The following is a 24,575-nucleotide window of genomic DNA, read 5'->3' as shown; positions in this document are numbered from 1 at the left end:
GTCTATTCTGTGCGGCTTTTGTTCTGGAGTAGGCAGGGGGTCAGTTCTGAACACATGACCACAGGGCTTCCCTCCTCAGCCAGACAGGAGAAAGAGTGTGTCCCGAATCTCCCTTCAAAACTCTGTCAAAGGAACTTAAAAATCCTGAATGAGGACTCTTTAATATCTCAATTGTTTCTCCTACACGTTAATGACATTAAATGGGGAGCAAATGAATGAAGTCTTCTGCTAAACAGATTTTTCTCCTCAGAAAACAACCCTGTCCCCTCTAGAGTATCACCAGAACAGTCTTTCAAACTGTGCTCAGACCTGCCAAGATATTGAAGTCTGCAAACAAAAGTCAGAAATATCAGTATGACCTCATTTCTCATCAAATTCATCTACATTAAATTAACTAAGAAGAAACATTTGAGGCAAAGTTGATCCTCAAATGATAAATAACTGAGAAATAAAGAGCAACAAACGAGCAATAATAATGCTCCTCTGGGGTGACGATCCCAATAGGAAAGAATCACAAATGAGATTTATTTAATATCTCAACTGTTTCTCAGTTACAGCAATGAGATTAAACAGACTTTTACTCCTCAATCCCCAGGAATCTCAACAATGTCTCATGCAGCACTCAGATCTGCCAAGATAACTGCTAAATTCTGTACTAAATTATATGAGCAATTGTCTCATTTGTTTAAAAAAAATGTTTTTTGATATTTATCTTAAGGAGTAACATTTAAGACAAAGTTGATAATAAAATGCTAATGCATAACAGATTAATAAAAGAGTAATGTGAGCAATAAAAACTCTCCCCTGGGTGACTGTGCTCATTAATATCTCAATCGTTTTTTCGTCATTTACAGCGATGAGATTAAATGGAGACATTTGCTAGCATCTCCTACTTCAAAGAAGAAAGGCCACAGTAATCTTACAAGTCTCCTCTAGAGTTTCAGAGAAGATCTCAACAATGTCTCACACTGCAATCAGATCTACCAAGATACCTGCATTTATTTAAATAAATAAATATCTTATTTGTGTTTATTTTTCTTTCTCCCAAAAAAGTAAGGAAGAAACATCTGAGACAAGATCGTAACTTCAATGAAATATAACTCAACTCTTCATTAAATCTCCAGATGTATAAAAGAGCAACCTCTGAGCAACACAATGTTCCCGGGGTGATGGTGAGTGACCAATCCATCTGAATTTCAAATTCATCCAAATGTCGATTCTCGAAAAAAGGGCTTTCTGTTGCTCAATGGCGGAACTGATTATAAAACCTAGGCTGCAAATTAACAAAAAACACCTACTACTCTCTGTCCTGTGGAGAATACGATGAAAGTGTCAGTCAAGTATACAAGCTTCAGCTAAAACAGCGTGTTTTTTTAAAATAAGATTTATTTTTGCCTTTGAGATGGGAGAGTGTAGAAGTCTGACATGGAATTGAATTGGGAGAGAGAGAGGGGGACGGGATTAGGTAAGGACCAAGACTCAAACCCGGACCGCCCCAAAGCGCAACCGTGCTATATGTTGCCTACAAGGCTATGGGCTCCGAAAAAAATATAAACCACTGGATAGGGAATTTTTTTTTTTTTTTTTAAATAGGAAACACAGCTTTAAAGAGTGCCAGTGCTCAGTAGTCCTTCATTGGGATGATTTGGAGAGGATTATTCTAGAAGGTGTTGCACGTGGACTTCAATGAGCATCTGGCCTTTTACCGAACTCGATCTGTCAGCAGGAGTGCCCTAATCCTCAACTCATTCAGCTTAGCTTTAACACAGGAAAACACCACCTAGCTCCTCCCTTAGACGGCCACAGAAAACACCTCCGCATCTCACAGAGAGTAAAGCAGAGTGCACGCAAACAGGGACTCGCGCAGTGTCGTGGTGGTTTTTAGGCCACCCTTGTCCTGCTGTTCACCCTCGGCCCGCTTGTCCTACTGCCCCTTCTCTTTAAACGCCACAGCAGGGAACCTGGCAGACTGAAAAAAGCCCTGGGTTACGAACAGGTTAGTTGTGATGGCATTTTGCTAGCTGTGACTGTCAGCAAAACATCCAAAGCAGGCTGCTCGCTGGGAGTTCAGTGTATCAATAAATAATACCTACCCTTTAAAGGCACAGTTTGAGTGCGCTTACATAAACTTGCCACACACCTAGGTTAACAGGTTTATGGGCTTACATAACATGTAATTGACTGTACTGTTATTGACTGACAAATTCCAGATTGATCTATAATGCACTCCATTTGTTAAATTTGTTAATGTGAGTTAATACATTAGGTTTCCTCAACTAACAAACAACAATTTTATTAATCTAGGTTAATATTAACTTCACATTCAAACACATTTTTAACATTTCAAATAGTAAAAAATAACATTAGATATATTATGAATTTTATGAATAATAGATATATTATGAAAAAATATAAATTAACAGTGAACAATAGATTATTTATAAATTAGCACTAAATAAATGCTGTAAAATTGTTAATTGTAAGTTTATGATACCTAATGCATTAACTATTGTTAATAAATGAAATATTAATGGAATCCATAAGAGAATATTAGTCCAAGTATAGAAATATATTGAGGGGTAGGTTTGAAAAGATCGTTGAGAGTCAGCGTGAGAAGAAAAAGCAAAAGAGCACGAGAAAATAAGAGGGGGATGTTTCCTTAGCTTCTTTTGTGTTTACAAGACAGGCTTTCAGGCATATTGACTGCCTGAAAAAAAACTCTGTATTATGACACCCAGGGACCTGTGCCTACAGGTAGCTGACTAATTACACAATGCCAAAACCATGAAAACGCCCAAACCAAGAAGCCTGTGCCACAAAAGAACAGACACTGAGGAAACAAAAACAGACAGAAATTATGACAGAATAAATCAAGATTTTTGGTCTGAGGCTTGAGTTAGAATGCTAAAACAGAAAAAAAATCCATCTAAATATGAAACCTTACACAGGAAATCCTTTCAAATATACTTGAGGTTTCACAATGGTTGGGTTTTCGAACAAAAACAAAAGTTCGGGAACTGACCGGATGTCTGGTGTCCCTCTTTTTTGAGATATTACACAACTAGTCTGAGATTCCAAAACCACTCCACACTGAAACAGCTTAATAAGCTGACAGTGTCAATGGAGAATGTGCACTTAATGCACTCTCAAGTCTCACATATGTCTCAAGACTCTCCCTTTAGAATCTTCCTGCAATTTCACTTACAGCAGGATAGGGGTGGAATTCAAATGTTAGTTTCGAATAAACAACTGGATGTTTTCGAGAAAGAGCCTTCGACAAGGCCATTACGATGATCACTTCAAGGAAGTACTTGAAGGACTAGCTGCTCACTTTCGACAAGGAATTTGCCCTTGGATTCTCTGCCAGTTCTCAGGTCCCCTCTCATTATTCCACATATTCAGACTATTCAATCAGCACCAAAGCAAGAGTCTCAATTCACCTTGTTGAGCATGGAACACCATCAAATTCAATTTCTACTCATATATGCTTTTAGTAAAGCGAAATCTAATGAGTAAACCACGCAACAATGTGACACCACATCACAGCAATTCTCCTTTAAAGAAAAACTTTAGTTGACTTACCTCAATTTTGTCCGTTTTGGCGTCGCCCCAATAAAGCTTTCCTGCGATATAGTCTACGGCCAAACCATTGGGCCAACCAAGAGAGGTGTTTAGCAGCACGACACGGTCAGTGCCATCCAGGTTTGCTCGTTCGATCTTGGCCATCTCCCCCCAGTCAGTCCAATACATGTATCTGCAAAACAGAATCAAGAGGTATTTCAAAGGGAATCTCCTTAGAGATCTCAGAAATTACCTTAAATTAAGTGCATGACATTAGTACCCATTTATTGGATCCAACACAATGGCTCGTGGCTCGTCCAGGTTCTCAGATATGAGGACGCGTCGAGAAGTGCCATTGAGTCTGGTCACCTCAATGCGATCGGTGCCAGTGTCCGTCCAGTAGAGGTTGCGTGCCACCCAATCCACCGCAATTCCATCTGGATGATTAATCTCATTGGTGACCAGAGTCTGGGCGTCGCTTCCATCAATTCGGGAGCGGCGGATGGCCCTAACCTCATCGTCCGTCCAGTAGACATATCCTTCAACCGGGTCATAGTCAATTGCGATTGCGTGCCGGATGTCGCTGACTTGTAAGACTATGTCCGTGAAGTCAGGTAAGTCCAGGGATATCCGCCGAAGGTCCGTACGGCGAGCCAGTAGAAGCACCTGTTCTGCCCCTGGGAATAAGATAGAGATTTGCTCATACGGTTGGGCATGAGAACAATGAAATCTTCTGTTCTTTTGTCCATCCTGCAAAAGATTCAAGTACCAGAGATGCTGTGGCCTTTGACCTACACTGTCTACATTAATTAGGAAGACAGGTACTAGTAAAACATCATGCAAAAAGGACTACAAAGATGTATATTAAGACTACTACCATGCCTAGGGCATAAATTCAACTCGTCAAAGAAAACTAAGGCTGACAATAGCAATTAGTAGCATGAATTGCAGAGTTGTCCCTGCAGACGTTGCACTGCGAGATCGCATTGCTCCATTACAAAACCACATGCCAGGTTTAAATACCAATAGTAGAATCTGTCTAGACCCAATCTGTGGAAGCAATTAGGTCCAACCTTGTCCTTATTTAATCTCTCTTTGTAACCGAGTATGCTTCAGTACCCACAACACCAGCTGCGGTCCACGGCACCCAATAAGTAGTGACATCCATCAGCGCTGACACCAATAAGAAGAGGGAAAACAGCTCCTCTAGGGTTTCTTGTGCTTTTTTTGCTGCTTTTGGTTTTAATTTGTCCTTCGTTCTGCCTTGCATGTTATCAAAGTGAGTTGACGTCTGACAAAACCAAAACAAATGCCTTCAATTTAGCCAACCAAGCTAAACAAGTACAAGGTTTGGACGTTTGCTCATGCTAATCCTTTGTCCTACTGGACCGCTTGTGCCCTTGCCTTGCCGCTAATCAAGGTCCAGTACAATGAGGTATTGTTTGAGTTCTGATTAGTTGTCTAACTTTTCAGGAGGGTTGCTTAATCCTGAGGTCAGTGGGAATATGTTTCATTTGGCCAGACAACCTCCCCTGTCCTCCACTAACGCAATTCTGGACAGCTACATGTTTCACTTGCACCACTGGAATGAGGACTTAAAGAATACATCTTATTGTTTCCTGGCCTGGGAATACACTACCTCAAATTTGAAGGAGTTATAAATTCAAGTAGAAAGGCAGAGCAACTTGGGAAGGGGCAAATGTAACTTTTTCTAATAAAAGAGCAGTCTGTTGTTAACAGGCTGGGTGCACAGATACAATGGATGAGTCTGTTCTGTAGAGGCTGGGAAAAAAACCCTTAAGCAAGCCAGGGGTGACGCCTGATTTTAGAGTAGCCCTTAATGCTTAAATGTACATCCTCATCAAGAACAAAATAACAATTGCATTCATTTTAAATTGCAAACAGTCAAATGCATTTCACTTTTGTGGAAAAAGTCCTTTTGGGCATACAAATACAACTCGACCTTTCTGCTGTCCCAGTTTACTTTGTTATAATTACTATATTTCACTAATGAAATAAGATTTTTTCATTAAAAGTTAGTTTAAAAATATATATATAAATAAATAATAATTTTAAAAGAACAATTTTAACAGATAAATCCCATGATTTTATCTATTTCAACGATATTTGCAGAGCAGGAAAATGTCATTTTAAAATTCCATTTACTTCCAAGCACCCCATGACTTTATCAACAATTAACAGGGTGTTTAAAAAAGATCTCACCATCTTACAAACAACTGAGGCTAGAGGCTGTTGATGCGCTGGGAGAGGTATCTAGCGGCGGCCATTTAAACTCTATGCCCCGCCCTTTCAAGTGGTGAGAGTTTCATTCATGGGCGGTTCGTGGTTGCAGAGATGTAGCGATTTCAAATCGGGTCCATCTTTTTGAAACGTGCTGTACAATGAGCAAAGGGGCACTCCTTAAGAAGTGTGGAGACGTGGGAATGTATACAAACCCCTGAGTAATTCAAACAAACAGATTTCCTGAACTGGACCTAAACGCACAAAACCTTGGTCTAACCTGGTCAGACCCTAAATGTTTACCTTGACACAGGACCACCAAAGCCCCAAACTACGTTTACTAGCTCTTCCTCTAGGCTAAAACTCTTGTGAGAATGAGAAAACGGAGGGAAATTGTTCAGATGTTATGGAACAAGGTTATGATTCATGATTGCTGAATGAGAGGAGAGTGATTTTGAGTTGTGAACTCAAAGGGGCCGCCATCTGTCAAACATTAGAGTCTCTGTCATGGTTTTCTGCGCGGGACAGGATGCAAATGTTTTATAGATGCAAAGTATGCCAATCCTCATCCCAAAACCAGCCCATGAAAGGCCACAGTTCATAAAAATCTAATTTTACGCTCGAGAGCGGGGACATCATAATAAAATTATAAATGCAACACAACCCTTCCATTCTCCTCAAAGAAAAGGAGATCTATCTATCTATCTATCTATCTATCTATCTATCTATCTATCTATCTGTCTTTTTTACCTGGTCGACAAGTCTTTCCATCCTCTTGGAGTTTAACCCCTGTTGGACAAGCACAGCTGTAGAAGGGCGGCACGGGAGAGAGGAGACACAGGTGGGAACAGCCTCCGTTTCTTTCACTGCATGGAGTTTGAACTGTGGAGCAAAGACAGGGAAAGAGGAAAGCTATAAAACTGTTGTTTATTAGACATTACTGGAAAGAGCAATGACCTCTAGGTTAAAAAATGACCAGAAAACAAAGCGAACTAAAGAGTGTGTGAATGTTTCACCACATCAACACCTTCATTTGAGAAAGTTTATCAGATAGGGCGATTAATGTTTTAGAGCAGTGAATTATGTTGTAAATACAGGTCTGGCATTTAAATAGCCATGGCTTGAACAGATTAACCCTACTCAAAGGTTGCTCAGGAGACTTAATGGAGTTCTTAGTAATGTTTTGCTTAATTTAGATATCAACTGGTTGCTATCACGCCAAATCTGAAAAATATGGTGAAGATGATTTAAGGAACTAAGTTTAATTACATTTATGTCTCGGAGAAACCATTAAGATAATAAAGAGATCTACTTTGTGATTTTCCTTTCCTACAGTAGGACTTGTTTGAAAAATTGTGTTATTTTTGGGGAACTCTTGAGATTTTCCTCATATGATGGAGTATTTGTTATCAAACGGCCATGAACTTCCTTTTCACCTGTGATTCGAAAAAGCAGCATTGCTCAGTTCCTAAACAAAACTGCAACTCTTGAACAATAGCAGGTGGCAGCAAAAACATTTTATTTCCTGTAACAGGTTTTTCCATTTCCACCAGGTCACGCTCTGCTCGCCATACCCTCTCAGAAAATGCATCTGGTCCCATCAGGAAAACACATGCGGCCCTGACCCAACACTTGTCATCCCCCCTCTTCTCAGTGCTGCTTGCAGATGTGGAGTCTGCCCAGCATATTGACTGATGACTGGTCCACAGTTCAGGGACACATGAGGAAATTCACAAAATATTGATACTGGCACATTTTTAAGGACAAAGAATAATGATTGAATATGCATCTGTGTATTTAGTAATACAAATAATTAGTAAGCAAAAGTAATACAAGAAACTTTAAAATATATATATATATACACACACACACGTATATACATATACACAGTATTAATTAGTGCGGTCAAATCGATTAATCACGATTAATCGCATCTGACATAAAAGTTTGTGTTTACATAATATGTGTGTGTGTATATATATATAGTATTAAATTCATATATACTGTATGTATGTCTGTGTATATACTTTATATATATCAACCTTCACTGGTCTAGATCTTCATCCTTTATTTGCATGATGGTTGCTACATCCTTTCTTTATTATCTTACCTCCAACACAACAAACATTATAGTTGGGCTTTTTGCAGGCTGTTAAATGTTCCGGAGCAATCCACACCCACATCCTCACACACAGACTAAGGTGGGGGTGGGATCGTGCTGGGACTGTTCCCTGTCTCCACTGAGGAGCTGTGTTTATTTGTTCAGAGTGGAATGCAGGACACTTGAAAAATTTCAGTCCCTGAGAACTATTCTACCCAGATTGCCTCATGGGCCAAAAGGCCGAAACTTTTACAAAGAGACTGTACTGTAAGTGCTGAAAGAAGGACAAAAAAATTAAACATGGAATGTGAAGGATCTCTTGAGGGAACCTGACCTGAGCGCAACACTGAACATTTCTGTTCCTTCGCAATCATGATTTGTGAAAATTTGATGTGCATTAGAGCTTCAAAACAGTCTGAATCTCAGGGTCAGCACATAACTCATGAGCCCTGGGATTAAAATTATTATTTTCTTCTGGTTTGACAAAAAAGAAAGAAAAAAAACGACCATCTATCAACAAGTGTTGTGAGTTTTTGTGACGTGTAGACTCACTGTTGGGCTGCCGCTCTTGGCCCAGCACCTGGATGTCCATCGGTGAGTAAATGCCATTAAGAATTTCTCTCCGTTTCTCTCCGGTGTGTTTGTTGCAAGCGTGGATGGATCGGGTCTGCCAGTCGGTCCAGTAGAGCGTCTCGTCATAAAGAGTCAGGGCGAATGGGTGGGTGAGAGAACCCTCCACGACGGCCTCTCTGCAAGCGTCAACAGATATATGTAAATAGACAGCCCGCTCGAATGGCCAACACATGTTGCATTTTGGACGTTTAAAGCTTTTATCTTTATCACACCATTCAAAAGTTTGGGTCTCTTTTTTTTTATTTTTTTTTAAGAAAATCCTTTTATTCAGCAAGGATGCATCAAATTGATCATAAATGAGAGCAAAACCTTTATAAATAACATTTTAAATTATGTTAAAATAGATAAGTTATTTTATTTTATAAAAATATTTTACAATATTACTGTTTTACTGTATTTGTGGTCAAATAAATGCTGCCTTGGTGACCAAAAGACTGTCAAAAACATTTTTTTTTTTTTTAATAAATACATTTTATAATATATATCTTCACCCAGAAATGAAAAGTCATCCAAGTTTCAAACAACATGAGGTTCAGTAAATGATGACAGAATTTATTTGTGTTTGTGTGTGTTTGTGTTTGTGTGTGTGTGTGTGTGTGTGTGTGTGTGTGCGCGTGCGTGCGTGCTTGCGTGCAGTACCCCTTTAACTCATGTAAACTGCAACACTTCCAGGTTTCATGTGTTCAGAACCATGCTGGTCAACCAAAATTCACCAGTTATACCAGCACTAATGTGTATAAACTAGCCTGGACCAGCTTGGAATGTCATGCTCTAAGCTGGTTTTTTTCAGCAGGGAACACACATTCCAAGCCAACATGCTTTATGAATCCAGTCGGAATTCTTTATATTGGCAATAATTCCAGTAAATGTAAGTTAGGGACTCCGGTTGTCCTACATGTCTCAATTTCAAAGACATAAGAGGCCTAAAGGTATTACCCTTTCCAAAAAGGCATATAGAACGTGAATTTAAGACCACAACAAGAAGCCAACAACATTTTGGACTGAAGTCTTTTTTAGACCCTTCAGGAAATCTAGAGCTCATGCGAAACCGAAACCCCCCATAGGACTTCTTTTCCAAGAAGAGGGGGGAATTAAACAAATCAGGCTGTCATCGACCTGTAAGACCACATCTGTTTCGGTCGTTAGTAGGGAGTCATCCCCGTGCTCGAACTGTACAGCTGCCCTTATTAAGTGAAGTTCCCTTCGGAGTCCATCGGAGCGCCGCTTGTCGCGTTTGTCCGGCTGAACGACGGCCTTCTGAACCACCCGACATAAATAAGTGGATGCGGATCAAAGCAACAAGTGTTCAGAACCATAATTCTGCCATTCCAACAAATGGCATTCATCAATCATCAAGCTGTAGTGGGTCGAGACGAGTGGATAAATTTTCCTGGTTAGGTCGGGGGAGTCAGTGTGCGTGCATGGAAGAGTTAGACTTGACATGTTGTTCACCCTCCCGATTTTAATAGTGTGTGACGAACAGCAGAATGAGGGGAGGGGTGGTGGTGGTGTGGGGGTCAGTGTTCTCAAACGTAATTACAACCAGATTTTTCACAGCTTTTGACGGTAGTAACGGGAACGTTTGAAGCACGCAATCTGAAACACCTACTAAATAAAGGTGTTCGAAGGGCTTTTTATTTTAAAAACAAACGAGGGTAAACATTTAAAGAGAAACGCTAACCATTTTAAATTAAGATGTGACAGTAAGCAGTATCCCTACAAAGTGTCTGTTCTCCAGCCAATTCTGTGTGAGGATTGTGTGTCATTAAGAAGCTGGAATAAAGAGCGCACCACTGATCCACAGCTGTAAGACAACTGCACTCACTCAAATCTGGCTCAGTCGAAAAGACCTTTTAAAGAATTACACTAGATGCTCTCCGTTGTTTTCCAGGTTACACAACAAATGTGGGCAAAGAATAACCAAGCAGAGTAAATTATTACTTGAAAGTAAACATGACACAGTAGGGATAGAAAAAAACATGCAATAAACAGAAGAGAAAAAAAAAACATCTACATAAATTATGGAATACGATTTAAAAAGAATGAAGGAATCAATTAGCAATTTAATAATTGAAAAATAATTTAAATCAATCAATCTTTTTAGACTGACAACTATATGACTAAGAACGGCATTTAAAAATGAATCAACTATTATTTATTGAAATTATAAAATAATAAATTATACATTTTTTAATTGATTTGTCTTTTTTGGCATATAAGGAATTCACTTAAATAAGGGAGCCAGCTATTAATTTAATAATTCAAAAATAACTTAACTTTTCAGACTGATTAATATAAGACAGGGTACGGCATTTAAAAAAATGAACGAATCAATTACTAATGAATTAAAATTTAATAAAAATTAAATTTTATAATCAACATTGAAATAAAATCACTGAATTGATTTGTATTTTATAATAATAGAAACACCACTTAAAAAAGAAAAAAATATGTTATATTTCAAAAACAATATTATTAAATAATTTTCAATATTTTAGGAATACTAGAAATGCCACTTAAAGTTTTATTAATGTATTAAAAAAAAACATTTTCTTAAATTATAATTATTAGGTTATTATTATTAAATAATTAGGTTTTTAATGAAAGATGGAAGGCCACTTTAAAAAAAAAAAAATGGAATTAATTATCATATAATCAATTGTCATATATAAAATCACATACGTCTCTATGATACTCTGGTCTCCAGATATAGGTCAGCTTCCTCTTTCAATGACATCTGCTGAACTACAGGCCTAGTCAGACCAAACGACTCTGGCAGATCGACTAGCAATGCAAATCTCAACATAGCAGAGGGTCCGACATACCTTTCTTTATTGAAGTTGCTGCAAAATCCTACATACACAAAAGGAAATGTAACCCTTTGGCTTTGGGGCCCAAATCATACCCATAATGCCAAGCAGGATCGGGTTACAGTGGTATATGGCACGGAGGTCATCTCAAGTTAAGAGTGGGCGGAAGTGGTGGTGGTGGGGGGGGGGGGGGGTCCCGAGCAGGGCCTACGTGCAGAGAGTGTTTGGATTGGGCCACAGACTCCATACCATTCAGCTTCAAACCGGATGGTAAAGGGGGAGAAATACAAGGAGATGAATTGAGAATAAGAGAGAAAGAATAAGGGAACTGACCGAGCTGTTCCGTCCAAGTTGGCCTTGTGGATGAAGCTGAGCTTGGCGTCTGCCCAGTAGAGCTTCTGCTCCTCGAGGTCGATGGTCAGTCCGTTGGGCCAATAGATTTGGTTGTGTACGATGATTTGTCGATTGGTGCCATCCATTCCCGCCCTCTCTATTCTCGGCTCCTCCCCCCAGTCGGTCCAATACATGTACCTGAGAAGAAAAGAGGTCAGTCAGCTGGATTCCATTATCCGAGAGAAAACAAAGTCAAAAGTAGTCAACCAGTCATTCAGACAACCCACCGACTAGACGATGAAAATATGCAGTTTTCACATCCCTATTTGCAAGGAGTATAACATGCAATCAGAACAAACGCACTCAAGTATGGTCGGACATTGAGTTTGCAACGGTTTACATATTGACTGGAAGCTGCTCAAGGTTAGGCAACATGGATTTCGAGTTAGACTAAACAAACGTTTCAAGAGCAGGCTGTTTTCAAAGCAAATCATATCAGAGTTATATTTGCCAGAGCCTGTCTCGCTTGAAACACTTCATATGAGGGAAACACAACACAGCAACCAAACCCAAGCACATGCTCAACAACTCTAATCTTCTTTGCTGGCAGAAAGCCTTTTTATGTCTTCAGGAAATGCTAGCAGACAATTCAAACGTGCATGGAAAACAAAAAGGATCGTAAACTAGCTATACTAACCTGACAAATATCAAATTTATACCAAAAAAGGGCAGCTCGGTTTGCACATGCTGCTCCTCACGTGAAATATTACAATACGAATATTTATTATTTTGATTAATATTTATTTAGTAATAATAATAATTTAGACATATTGATAAATAAATCACATTTTCAGCCAAATTGTACAGCCCTACAAAGCAGCACAGCAATTTTTTTGTTTAAACATCGCAAATAAAATTATCCACACACACAAAAAAAAATCCAATCCAATTTTTCCCCCCAAATCGTACAACCCTACATAAAATACACAGCCATAATTTATAAGATGTGAAAACCAATGTCATTTGGTATCACTGACGACAAACTTGTGTGCAATGAGTCTTCACTTGCCAAGTCATAAAATAGAGATTTTTAAATGCATTTAAACTTAAATTTCAGTCTTTTTCTCACACAAAGCACATTTTTTACTTCAGAACACTTGGAATACAGTGTACGAGTCATACGGACCACTTCTATGTTACTTCTTTCTCATTGTTTCAGTTTAAAAGCACCGTTATCATTGACTTTCACTATATGGAAGAGAACAGCAATAACACTGTACTAAATACCTCCATTTGTGTTTCTCAGAAAATAGAAAATGATGGCGAGCAAATGACAATTTTAATTTGAGTAAAGTGTTCTTTTATGAATATCACTCCTATCAAAGGTAAAGCCACACTACACCTCTCAAAAGGAATTATGCGTAGCTGTACGAAGTACAGTACAGGAACTGTTCTTGTCTTGACGTCATATCAGCGAATTGTTACACGTTGTCGACTAACTTAACTATGTAGGCAAGTTGTTTTATAACTTCCTTAAACAGAACAATGCCCTCAGCGTCTGCTAAATGAATAAATATCAAATATAAATATGTTGTAAAGAATCGTGTGTATGAGTCTAGCCATTTTTGTAGGTCAAGTATACCCTATTAGCCCATTTGTGAGGGAACAGGAAATCTGAAAAGTTATGTTTTCTTATCAACACAGTTAAGTTTTCTTATCAACACAAAAAAAGCCAATGGAGAAAAGAGAATGAAGACAAGGAGGAATGAGGGGGAATGAATAAAAAAAAAAGACAGAAAAAAAATGCATAAAGGGAAGCATTCGCCCAGAGAAGCCGTGATTACTTATGGCGTACAAGCTACGACAGCGAGCGTGTCGCCAACGGAAACACTTATCAAGCCTCATGCCAGCAGGGAGACCAAGCATGAAAACTCAACCAGCCCTTCCTCCCCTGAGATGCATCCTATTAGCCTGCCTGTGGCTCCAACGGTTGTGCTGTATTTTTCTCAATTAGGAACCTTAGCATTACACCACTGCCGAAATCTGATGGCTGACAGAACAAAGAGCTGGTTGAACAATGATTTTGCAGAGGGCAGTAACAAGGACAATAACTCTTCGAATGTCAATCTGTAGTGAGGTTTATAACTTGGACTTTGGCTTCAAATTTTGCAACTTAGCCTATGAGCTAGGGATGAGTCACAATGGTAGGCTAATTGACTAGCCATCTAAGAAACCTCTCTGAGAAATTAAATGTATGGCCTTCAAACACCATTGCTACAGCTATCAAACAAGATAAATAATGTGGTCTGATTCAGTTGCGAAACGTGGTCCCATTTACTGTTGCTTGACAAATTTGTGTTTTAAAATTCCAGTCATTTCGATAGGAATCCATGTGATCTGGAATTCAAAAGATTTCCTCACGTGGACCTTGCCAAGGTTACTAACAGAAAGTTTGAAAGTAACTTTCAATCTGTGCTTCATACATCGCTACACTATTAACAATACACAACCTTTTTTGCGTGATTTCGAGAACATGTCCTTAAGTCTGGCAGAAGTTAGTGTAACGACTATAGGAATATGATCATGTTACTATGGTTATAAGCACTTTAAAAAAAATTTTTTTTTAAACCTACAGTTTTACACCTGCTTAAAACCAGATAAGAACTCCTCAGAAAGCTAATTCGCTAATGTGTTTAGCTACCACAGAGAGTGCAGTACTCAAATGTCCATTTAACATATTTTACCATATTTATAACCACAATTCTAGAGATTTTACTCTACAGAAGGTAAAGTACCATAACAACGCTGAGTCTCTTTGTGCTGTTGCTACCAAAACCAGATATCACATTAAAGAAACACTCTCTGACAAACAACCAGCGTCTGTATCTCTAGAGTGCGTGCGAGTGAGTTTGTTTTGATTTTGTCTGTGTTATACACAGATATAAACCTGATGCTTGGCCACGCAACAGAGAACATCAACTGGAGCCACCCAATGAACTGATGAACAATGGCTCCAAACATTAAATAACCGGTACCGCATCACTATATAACTACAAATAAAACACTTCTGTTAGATATTTGGATGTGCCATGTCTGTCTGGCAATAAAAACTATTTTTTTGGTCATACTTTAAAATTCAAGAAGAGTCAGCAAATTTAGCGTGGCAAGAAATAAAAAAAACACCCATTCTTTTCATCTGATGGCAATTCATCTTTTCACTCCTCCCAAGCCTCTTTTGGAGAATGTGAAAACAATGAACGTGTCTTGAGAACAGACAAACATAATTCAGGGGCCCCTGCGTGCGGTTGCTCTCACTCTGAGGGGGTTGTAAAAAGCAGAGCCCCCTTTCAGTGATCTGAAGCAGGGCCCCGACAGAGGTCTTGGATCTCCACGGTAAATCTCAACTCAAAGCTCTCGGGCGGTGACAATAAGAAAATAGAAGTGCACGAAGCTTATATTAAATATGTCTGCTCAAAAATGCCAGACGTTAACTTTTTGAATTGCAAAGTAACGGGATCTTTTGCGCTGGAGAACAACGGATCTCTCACTTGTTCTTTCAAATGCAATGAACTTTTCAAAACAGGCAACTAATGTTTTGATAAAAAGCAAGCGGTATGGAGGTGTTTCTTTAGGCTACAGGCCAGGAACAGTGTCTGGCTCCATTTTTAATGTCTTCATCATACACCGTACAAAGTGAAATGCATTCTGGGAAAAATGTCCTAGCTCTTGGGTGTCATAAATACACAATGAGCTAAAAGCCTTGTGCTCGCAACTAGATGGATGATAAAATTGTGAAAAGCACAGTTCAGCAGCAGTGCATTTCGGTTTTTTAACCTAGACTCGAGCTGTCACGATTAAAATGACCTTGATATTTAATCGGCAGAAAACAGCCCAGAGTCTCTCTCTCTCTCTATATATATATCTCTCCAACATACATTTTTATTTAAAATAATAATTATGTAACATACATATGGGGGTATCTGATGTTCGTGGTGACAACCTGACAGAAATATATAAAGACCAAAAGTAATTAATATTAGGGGTGGGCTATATGGCAAAAAAATAAAAAAATAAAAAAATAAATTCACGATTCACGATTTAAGTTTTTTATGTTGGTTTTAATATTTTCCAGTTGACTGAGCAGTACAGCCAAACTAATTTCCCTATTTTGAAATAAACTGTGCTTTATTTTTTCACAGTAGGTGTATTTAATAGTAGTATTCAAGTAAGAAATTAAATGTAAAAATCAAACTCAACCAACTTTACTGTATAAATTATATATACACTGATTCTTAATAAAGCTACTGAAGTTATGCAGTGAAAAGCAATAAGTGATTTTCTCTGTCTTTTGTTGTTTAATTAACATTAATGACAAGCGGCAGTAGGTTTATTAGACTGCTGTCACTTTATAACCTCATGCACGGATCCAAAATACAGACACACATCTGGTTTTCTCCCAACTGTTTACATTCACTTACAAGACATAACCGACTGCGTTTATGTAAACCTTGTGTGTATTTGACAGTTTAAGCACAATAATACGCAAAATATAACTTGGTTTAAGTACTCACGTGCTGTTTGACAGGCTTTTAGTGTGCACATGCAGAACAGCATGCAAATAAAATGTTTAACCGGGAAGGTTTAATACACATGCAAATAATACATTTTCATGATTGTGAATAACTCCCACGTGAGCATAACCCGACCTCTGCGTTAACATGTGATGTGAATGTACGTTGTGTTGTTTTAGCCCCCCCCCCCCCCAAAAAAAATCCTAAAACTTTTACAATCCTCCAACTATAAGACATGGCACAGACTGTGACTCACATTACCGAACATGTCTCAAGCCAAGTACGTGCGTACATGCTAAGCCAGGGCTTAAGTAATGTAAGTGAGAGCGATCTCTCTGAACTCAAGTTACATGTTGCATATAAACAAACCAACTCGCCAGCTAAGTCAGAGTGGACACACAAGTGGAATCTACTTCGGGGCGAACAAACGGCACCAGAAGAGTGAAGGTTTGTCATGCAGGATCTACACACCACACAACAACAGGAAACAGCCTGAATGCTACGTTGCATCCCAATCTCCCTTTAGGGGAGAAGTTCTAATGGCCTATAAATAAACAACTAGGGCACATATTAATGAATGCTGGGGGGTCAAGGGTGGAAGGACGCATGCGAAGACCACCCACTGAAGGGAGAATGGGGACGAGAAAAAGAGGAAATGAGAACACAGAGGAAGGAACTCACCTATGAGAAGGGTTTAGCGCTATTGCCCTGGGCTGGTCAAGATCTTGCCAGAAGAGCACCTTACGAGAGGTGCCGTCCAAGTTGGCTACTTCGATGCGGTTCGTCTCAGAGTCGGTCCAGTAGAGTTTGCGTCCGAGCCAGTCGCAGGCTAAGCCATCGGGAGAATCCAGACCTGATACCACCACCGTCTGCCCTTTGCCCAGTGTGGCCTCCTTCATAGCTGAAAAACAAGGCTTCCATTCAGTTCCATAACAGTATTATCAGTTTAAGCATTCCTCAAATGTTTTATTCTGTCTCCAGATAATGATCCAACATTTTTGCTGTGCTATAGCAGGGTTGCAGCCAGCAAAAATGTATTCATATTCAAATAATGTCCTAATTGACTGAGAAATGATGCCAAACGGCATTGATTCTCGGTTGTCTCAAAACTAATCACATGCATTTTTGCATGTGGAACCATGAATGAGATTATATTGCAGTTATTGGCCTTTTTTATTTATTATTTAAATTATTCTAAAATTGTATTTATTAGTAACTGCTTTTCACATTACTTTTGTCATCATCTACTGCTAACTTAAAGCACTAGATTATGGAAAATATTTAACTCCAAAACAGTCCTATTTCTTGAAGAGAGCTTTTCTACAACACCACCACTTTTATAATAATGACATTTCAATATTATTAGACATCCATTACCATTTGAAAGTTTGGGGTAGGATTTTTTTTTTTTTTCAAGGAATTAATACTTGTATTCAGCAAGGATGCACTAAATTAATCAAAAGAGACAATAAAGACTTTTCTAAAGTTTATAAAAAAAATCCTTTTCAAATAAAAGCTGTTCTTTTGACATTTCTATTTTTCAAAGAATCCTGAAAAAAATGTGCCATGCTTTCCACAAAAATATTAAGCAGCAAAAACTTTGATAATAATAAGAGCACCAAAAATCAGCATATTAGATTGATTTCTGAAGGATCAGGTGACACTGAAGACTGGAGTAATAATGCTGAAAATTCCACTGTGCATCACGTTATATTTCAACATAAACCTATTTCACAATATTACTGTTTTTACTGCATTTTTGAACACATAAATGCAGCCTTCGTGAAAACTCTTACTGACCTTAAACTTTTCAACAGTAGTGCATGTTGTGATGTCTATATTCGCTTAAGCATCACAAGTTTGCTTTATTACTTTTATCTTTTGAATATTTAATGCATTTTATTTTTAGAAAAATGGTATAGACTTTTAATAATTAACCATTTCTTTTGATCAGCTTATCGGTATCATCCAGAATTTTAGTATCAGTGCATAACTAGTAGTATGGCAAAAATAGCAATATCTACATTGCCATCTACAGTAATTCAAAAATGCAAAAAAGGTCTGCACTCTAAAATTATTTTATTACAGACAGGAGAGAAAATTGACAAACGTTTTAGCTCTTTGCCTTCGTCAGTGTGAGTGTGTTGATTGGCATGTACAGTAATTCCAAATCAAAAAACACTGATCTTACAGATAGTAGTGAGGTTGTAGTGGGTCTGTTTGATGGCCTCCTCACTGACATCCGTCCAGAATATCAAGCCCTCAGAGAAAAGAAAGTCCACTGCGGCCGCATCCTCAAGTTCACTGACGACCACAGCGGACTCCGACCGGCCCGCATCCGCGTCCACCAGACGAACATCCCGTCGGTTGGCGAAGAGCAGCAAAGGAGAACCTGGTGGCGAAAGTTCAGATGTGACCAAAGAGATGGGTAAGGTTTCATTTCATTGGGTTAAATCATCATAAAAAATATTGGAGCAACAGACGACAACATTTTCGTTACAAATTATGACTCTGCGTTTTTGCTACCGAGGAATCTGCCCTTTCAAAAAACGTGCTTGGTAATCCACTCCGTCTGTCTGCAGCAATCCAGGCTCCCGGTCTCTAAATAATCAGTGTTTTTCATGAACTCATCGAGTTAAATGAGAGGCACATGTGACGCTCTCTAGGGAAAGGATAGCAGAGGAAACAACGGAAATGTCTGCCCTTCGTTTTGGCACCCAGATATCTCCACGGGGACTGCCAGTTGGCACCTCGCACCCGTCCGCATGTGCCAGCAAGTGCCACTCACGTCGCAGTCAATAACTTCTAGGGGGTGGGGGGGGGACATATGATGTCATTAGTTGCAGACACAATGGCTATGGTGAGTGCACTGAGGGTTGGGACGTCCTGCTGTGGTTTACCAGCATGCCGCTTTACTAAGAACCATGTCACCATCGGCAAGCAATTGCGGGTTTCTGATGTTCGTGGTAATGCTATTAATAATAACACTTCAAACTCCTCAAGGAGTAATATTAACCCTATAAAGCCAACTTTATCATATTTGATACGCAAAATTCGAAGGCTTCTAAATTAGCAACATGAAAAACCTGTTGTACACAATCTATTACACACCTTCTGTCGTCTGATTAATAGTTTATACTTTTTTAGCAAGTAAAAGGCCTTTTAGTATAATTGTAAAGTAAATGTAAGAATAACTTTTATATTGTTAGTAATATTTCATGGTGAACAGTGAACACTGACTGGAATGAAGCAAATTAGGTTTAGTTGATTATCCACACATCATTTTTTTAGAAATATATAAATATATATATATATGTATGTATGTATGTATGTATGTATGTATAACTATTATTTTACATGTCATGCTTTAGAGGGTTAAAATCTGTGAGGAGAGCCATTGAATGGAAGTTATTTGCAGGTTTTTTCCTCACCCAGGTAAAAACGAAGTCTGATCGCTTAATAGCCTCTCCTCAACAAACTGCATGATTTCAGATAGCTATCGCTCAAGTCTGTAGCAAAACTTTGTAGGACGAGTTACACGCCAAACTTTAATTCCTGTGATTAGAGGTTTGTTTAGATGCCAACCTAAAGTACGAGCAAAAGTAATAGCAATTTGTTACTTACTTCAAGATTTCAATGGTCCTTAAAGTGGCATTTTCCATCTCACGTGATCTCAGCTTTCTGCCCAGGCTGCTATCCACTAAGCAAGCAGTCTTACGAGACTAAACAGTGCACGATGTGTGATTTGGTGCTATCTAAAAGCAAACACCGCAGCAATTTTGGGCTTGAGGGTTATTTTTTCACTAGTCAGCAGGGATAACGTAACAAGGTCTTTTAAATTATAGGCAACTATAAATAAGCCATTCATAGGTTGATTTTATTAAAAAGTGTGGCACCAAACATTGATGACCATAAAATGAAGATAATTTAAACCACATAATTGCAACATAACTCAAGATAATATTATTTAAAAAAATAAAATAAAAAAACATTAAAAAGTGGCTTCAGAAGTCAGTAGTTTTTATAGGCATATTATTAAAATTATTATAAAACTGAGTTGAAGTTTATAAAAAAGTTTTTCCATATATATATATATATATATATATATATATATATATATATATATATATATATATATATAGATGTTAAATTGTTAATTAACTATTGCCTAATTAGAATTTAAAACCCTGAATTTGAAGTACTTATGACTTGTTGTTTAACTTTGAAAATCCAACTTTATTGAGCAAACAAAAGAAAAAAACGTGAAAGTACTGAAGACATATACCAGATAATCTGCACGTCATTTAAATATCAGTGAAGTCCTGCTAAGAACACATATTGTTTAGTAATTTGCCATATGCAACACTCTAGGAAGCCAGATTTGATCAATCCTTCTCTCTAATCTGGGCTATATAAAACTATTCAAGACAACTGATTTCAAGACAAATTTACTAGACAAAATGATGCTAAGTCCAAAACAAACACCTTTAGGCTGACCTTTCCGTACAGTTTTTCACAAACTTGTGTGCCCAGCATTGACCACAGGAAGTGTCTTGCAATTATTTGGCAAGTGTAAACGCAACTTTAGCATGATTTAACGTTGTGTACACTTCATACAAACACAGCACTTCGTCTACTAAACAGTGACAGAGGCGTGAAGTATACAGGCTGTAAGCAACAACAGACCCCAGACATCAAACAAAAACCCCCTGTCCTCACTTCGCCTGGCCCACAGATTGCTCCTTCAGTCATTTGGTCCACTTCTTTAACTTCTTTCTTCCAGCTTTCCAACTACATCAAAGACAAAGACCAACCAACTCGAATCACTCTGAAAAGGAGATGCAGGTCTATTCTTTCTTCTTATCAGTTAGTTTCTTTAAGCATTTACATATTACACAGTTTGGTGTCGAGCTGGGCGATATGGACAAAAAGGTTATCACGATAAAATTTTCCATATCAGTCGATATCGTAATTAACACGATAAATGTCAAATCTCTTTTTCTTTCAAGTTTAAAGGCAGAGTTTTTCATCAGAACATGACAAACACTTGCCAAACAGCCAGGTGAACATTTCAAAAATGTATATTATATATTTTCTCTCTTAAATTGGCACATTTGACAGTAGCTTGAGTTGAGAGTAGCAGTTGCTTTAGTTGGGATGAGAAGTCAATTTATGTTCGTTAACAAAAACAGGAAAAATACGTAAAAATTTTACCAACCTCATTTTAAAGGGCAGGTAAAACTGTGAAATCTGACAACTGCTTCATAGATTTTGTTTCTTAATGCTCAAATCACGACCAAAAACCTGCATGCACATGCACAATCCTAAGCGCACATCTCAGACCACTGACTGTGTCTACAGGAACTGGAGCTTCTAAAGACTGCTGGAGTGATGCGATGACTTTACCAATCGCCGATTGGCTCTTTTCTTTAGAAGGCGGGACTTATTCCGCCATATTTCGCATTGCACTTTCTCCGATTCATAGTAATAGGAGTGCACCATCTTTCTGAATATTTTAATTATATTACATTACTCACTTACATTGTCTAGTACATTAATAATTTAATAAAATTTGGTAAGAATATCCCACAGTTCTGCCACAATCTCACTGTTTCAGTTAGTGTTACTATAATAAATCATGGTAAAAGTTGGCGACTTGTCAATTTAAAAGGCTTCTATCGCTTTTGGCTCATTGTTTCTCCTGTTTTCAGTGTCAGTATTGTTCAGAAAGTCAGTGCCATTTCATCTGGCTTTAAACTGGTTAAAATTACAAGACATTTGATTTGTGGTTTGTATGGGAGAACTCTGCTGCACCGAACTCGAATGCTTCTCACTGGATCTCACAGTGCTGTTAACTGGTCGACCCATTTTCAGTTGTGTTATAATTTATCGAGGAAAACTATATCGCGATAATTATCGCTATCATTTTATCGCCAGCCCTAGTTTGGTGGGACCAGGGGGGCAGGGTTTCATATTATTTTGAAGCTTCCCCGGGCGCCGCCATTGATTAGCGGACCCCCACCTGCTGTTAGCATTCCATTGACTCCCATTAATTTTGGCGTCACTTTGACAGCGAATAACTTTACATCTGAGGCGTTTAAAGACTCCATTTGTCCATTATTTATTTCTAAAGAAACACAAAAATGTATAAAAGGCTCCATTACCTTGTATCTTACGGTATGGCCCTGTAGAAGCAATTTTTGTAAAAGTAGGCTAACGATTGCGTCATAACCACGCGACTCTCTGTCACACAGTAGAGAAATTACCGTATGGACAGGAGGAGAAGCTCGCGCACAATCGGGGGTATGTGGAGGCAAAATGACAAAATAATTCATCAGAATACTTAGCAAAAGTTTCTCCTGCTCCTAGCTCATGGACAGCTCCTACTCACGATCTCCGTCTCTGCAAGTTTCAGAAGGGAATGATTCAGATTTCTCTTGGCACAGCTACTAGAAGACAGACGGGTTGCTCACGTCACATCTACGTCGTCAAGCTCAGTTTGAGTCTGTGCAGTACGCTCGACCATCAGGAAGAGAGAGCTTCTAATTGACTTCACTTGTCTCCGTTGAATCCAATGGGGTCGCTGTGTCCATTTCTTTTACTGTCTATGGGTGGGACTATTGGCAATGCATATTCAAGCAGTATAATTGCAGCACATGCTTCCATCTGCACAGAAAAGCCTTTGGAATGGTCCACCAGAGCCTGGGAGGATTCGGACACCTCCTTCCCCGGCGAGCACAGAGCAGTGGGGATTAAAAAGATAACCTCGTCCCAACAGCTGCACTGTTTTATGAGATCACACAGACCTCTGCGTCCCAAATGTGCAAGAAAATACACCACCGTCCGCCACCAGCATGATGCATATAACAACCACTACCCCTAGCACAATCTCCTACCCAAACAGACGAGATTACTCACCCTGTGTCGTTTCCTTCAATATGGACAAAACCAAACACATTAGTTGAAGGATAGCTAGGCTTTTTTTTTTTTTAAGAAAATTAGATTCTCTGCTCTTGTGACTAACCTTTATTCCAAAATATAAAGGTTGTTCAATGGTACAGTATAACTAGGGATTTTGTCTGTATATATATTTGATTCATCTCATATAGGATGCATTTAGTTAAAGGGATACTCCACCGTTTTTTCATATTAAACTATGTTATTCCCTTAACTGAGACGAGTTGATACATACCTCTCTCGTCTCAGTGCGTGCACTTAATCGCTCTAGCGCGCGGTGACACTTTGAAAGCACTTAGCTTACCCCAGTATATTCAATGGTATCTAGCAGCAATGAATTTAGAAGTGACCAAACACATCAACGTTTTCCCTATTTAAAAACAGTTACACAAGTAGTTATACGACCAAGTATGGTGACACAAAATAAAACGTGGCACTTTTCTAAGCGGGTTAAAATGGATAACTATAATGTATGGCGGAATAGCACTTTTGGAAGTACTTCGACTCGGCGCAGTAAAAAGTCACGCCTGATCCTCTTCCTAGTGGGTTCCTAGTGGGAATAAGATCAGGCGTGACTTTTTACTGCGCCGAGTCGAAGTACTTCCAAAAGTGCTATTCCGCCATACATTATAGTTATCCTTTTTAACCCGCTTAGAAAAGCGCCACGTTTTGTGTCACCATACTTGGTCGTATAACTACTCGTCTAACTGTTTTTAAATAGGGAAAACGTTGATGTGTTTGGTAACTTCTAAATTCATTGCTGCTAGATACCATTGAATATACTGGGGTAAGCTAAGTGCTTTCAAAGTGTCACCGCGCGCTAGAGCGATTAAGTGCACGCACTGAGATGAGAGAGGTATGTATCAACTCGTCTTAGTTAAGGGAATAACCTAGTTTAATATGAAAAAACGGTGGAGTATCCCTTTAAGAATTAACGCGGTAGTAAAGCGTGCCGTGATCATCTTTAGCTTCAGCGCATGATGCAATGCACACATTAATAACTATGATTGGGACTGTCATATTACATAACATTATAAAGAGAGCACTATTGTAATAAAAATGTTGTGAATTCTTTGGGTTAGTTAGTTGCTGTGTTTCAGTGCATTGAAGAGCGCATCCACAACAGGAGTTACACATTCTAAGTAACACGTAACTTAGTTCAAGTCATTTGTGCCATTTTGTGCAGATATAATTGTAATATTATGTTTATTTTGTATAAATATACAGTTAATCTCATATAGGATGCATTTGGTTAATTAACCAGCTAACAAAGCACTTCAGTTTCCCAGTGTTCATTCAGCTTTTATTTTTCTCACATAATTTTCATAAACAATATGGTTAAATTAAAATTATTTCATTATTGTCCGC

The 24,575-nt window shown here is 38.5% G+C and overlaps 1 protein-coding gene across 1 annotated transcript in view; it reads right to left on the bottom strand.

The window, feature by feature from the left end:
* The window catches only part of lrp5 (low density lipoprotein receptor-related protein 5), a 58,842-nt gene that overhangs the window by 29,797 nt on the left and 4,470 nt on the right, over window positions 1-24,575 (bottom strand). The window contains exons 2-8 of the mRNA XM_079859194.1: window positions 18,442-18,642; window positions 16,932-17,151; window positions 11,680-11,877; window positions 8,456-8,652; window positions 6,553-6,684; window positions 3,842-4,238; window positions 3,583-3,754 (exon numbers count right to left, since the gene is read on the bottom strand). Of these exons, the coding sequence (XP_079715320.1) occupies window positions 3,583-3,754; window positions 3,842-4,238; window positions 6,553-6,684; window positions 8,456-8,652; window positions 11,680-11,877; window positions 16,932-17,151; window positions 18,442-18,642 (1,517 nt within the window). The remainder of the gene's footprint in view (window positions 1-3,582; window positions 3,755-3,841; window positions 4,239-6,552; window positions 6,685-8,455; window positions 8,653-11,679; window positions 11,878-16,931; window positions 17,152-18,441; window positions 18,643-24,575) is intronic.

Source organism: Squalius cephalus (assembly GCF_949319135.1).
Source record: "Squalius cephalus genome assembly, chromosome: 23".
NCBI lineage: Eukaryota > Metazoa > Chordata > Actinopteri > Cypriniformes > Leuciscidae > Squalius > Squalius cephalus.
This window is presented reverse-complemented; position numbering and strand designations above follow the sequence as displayed.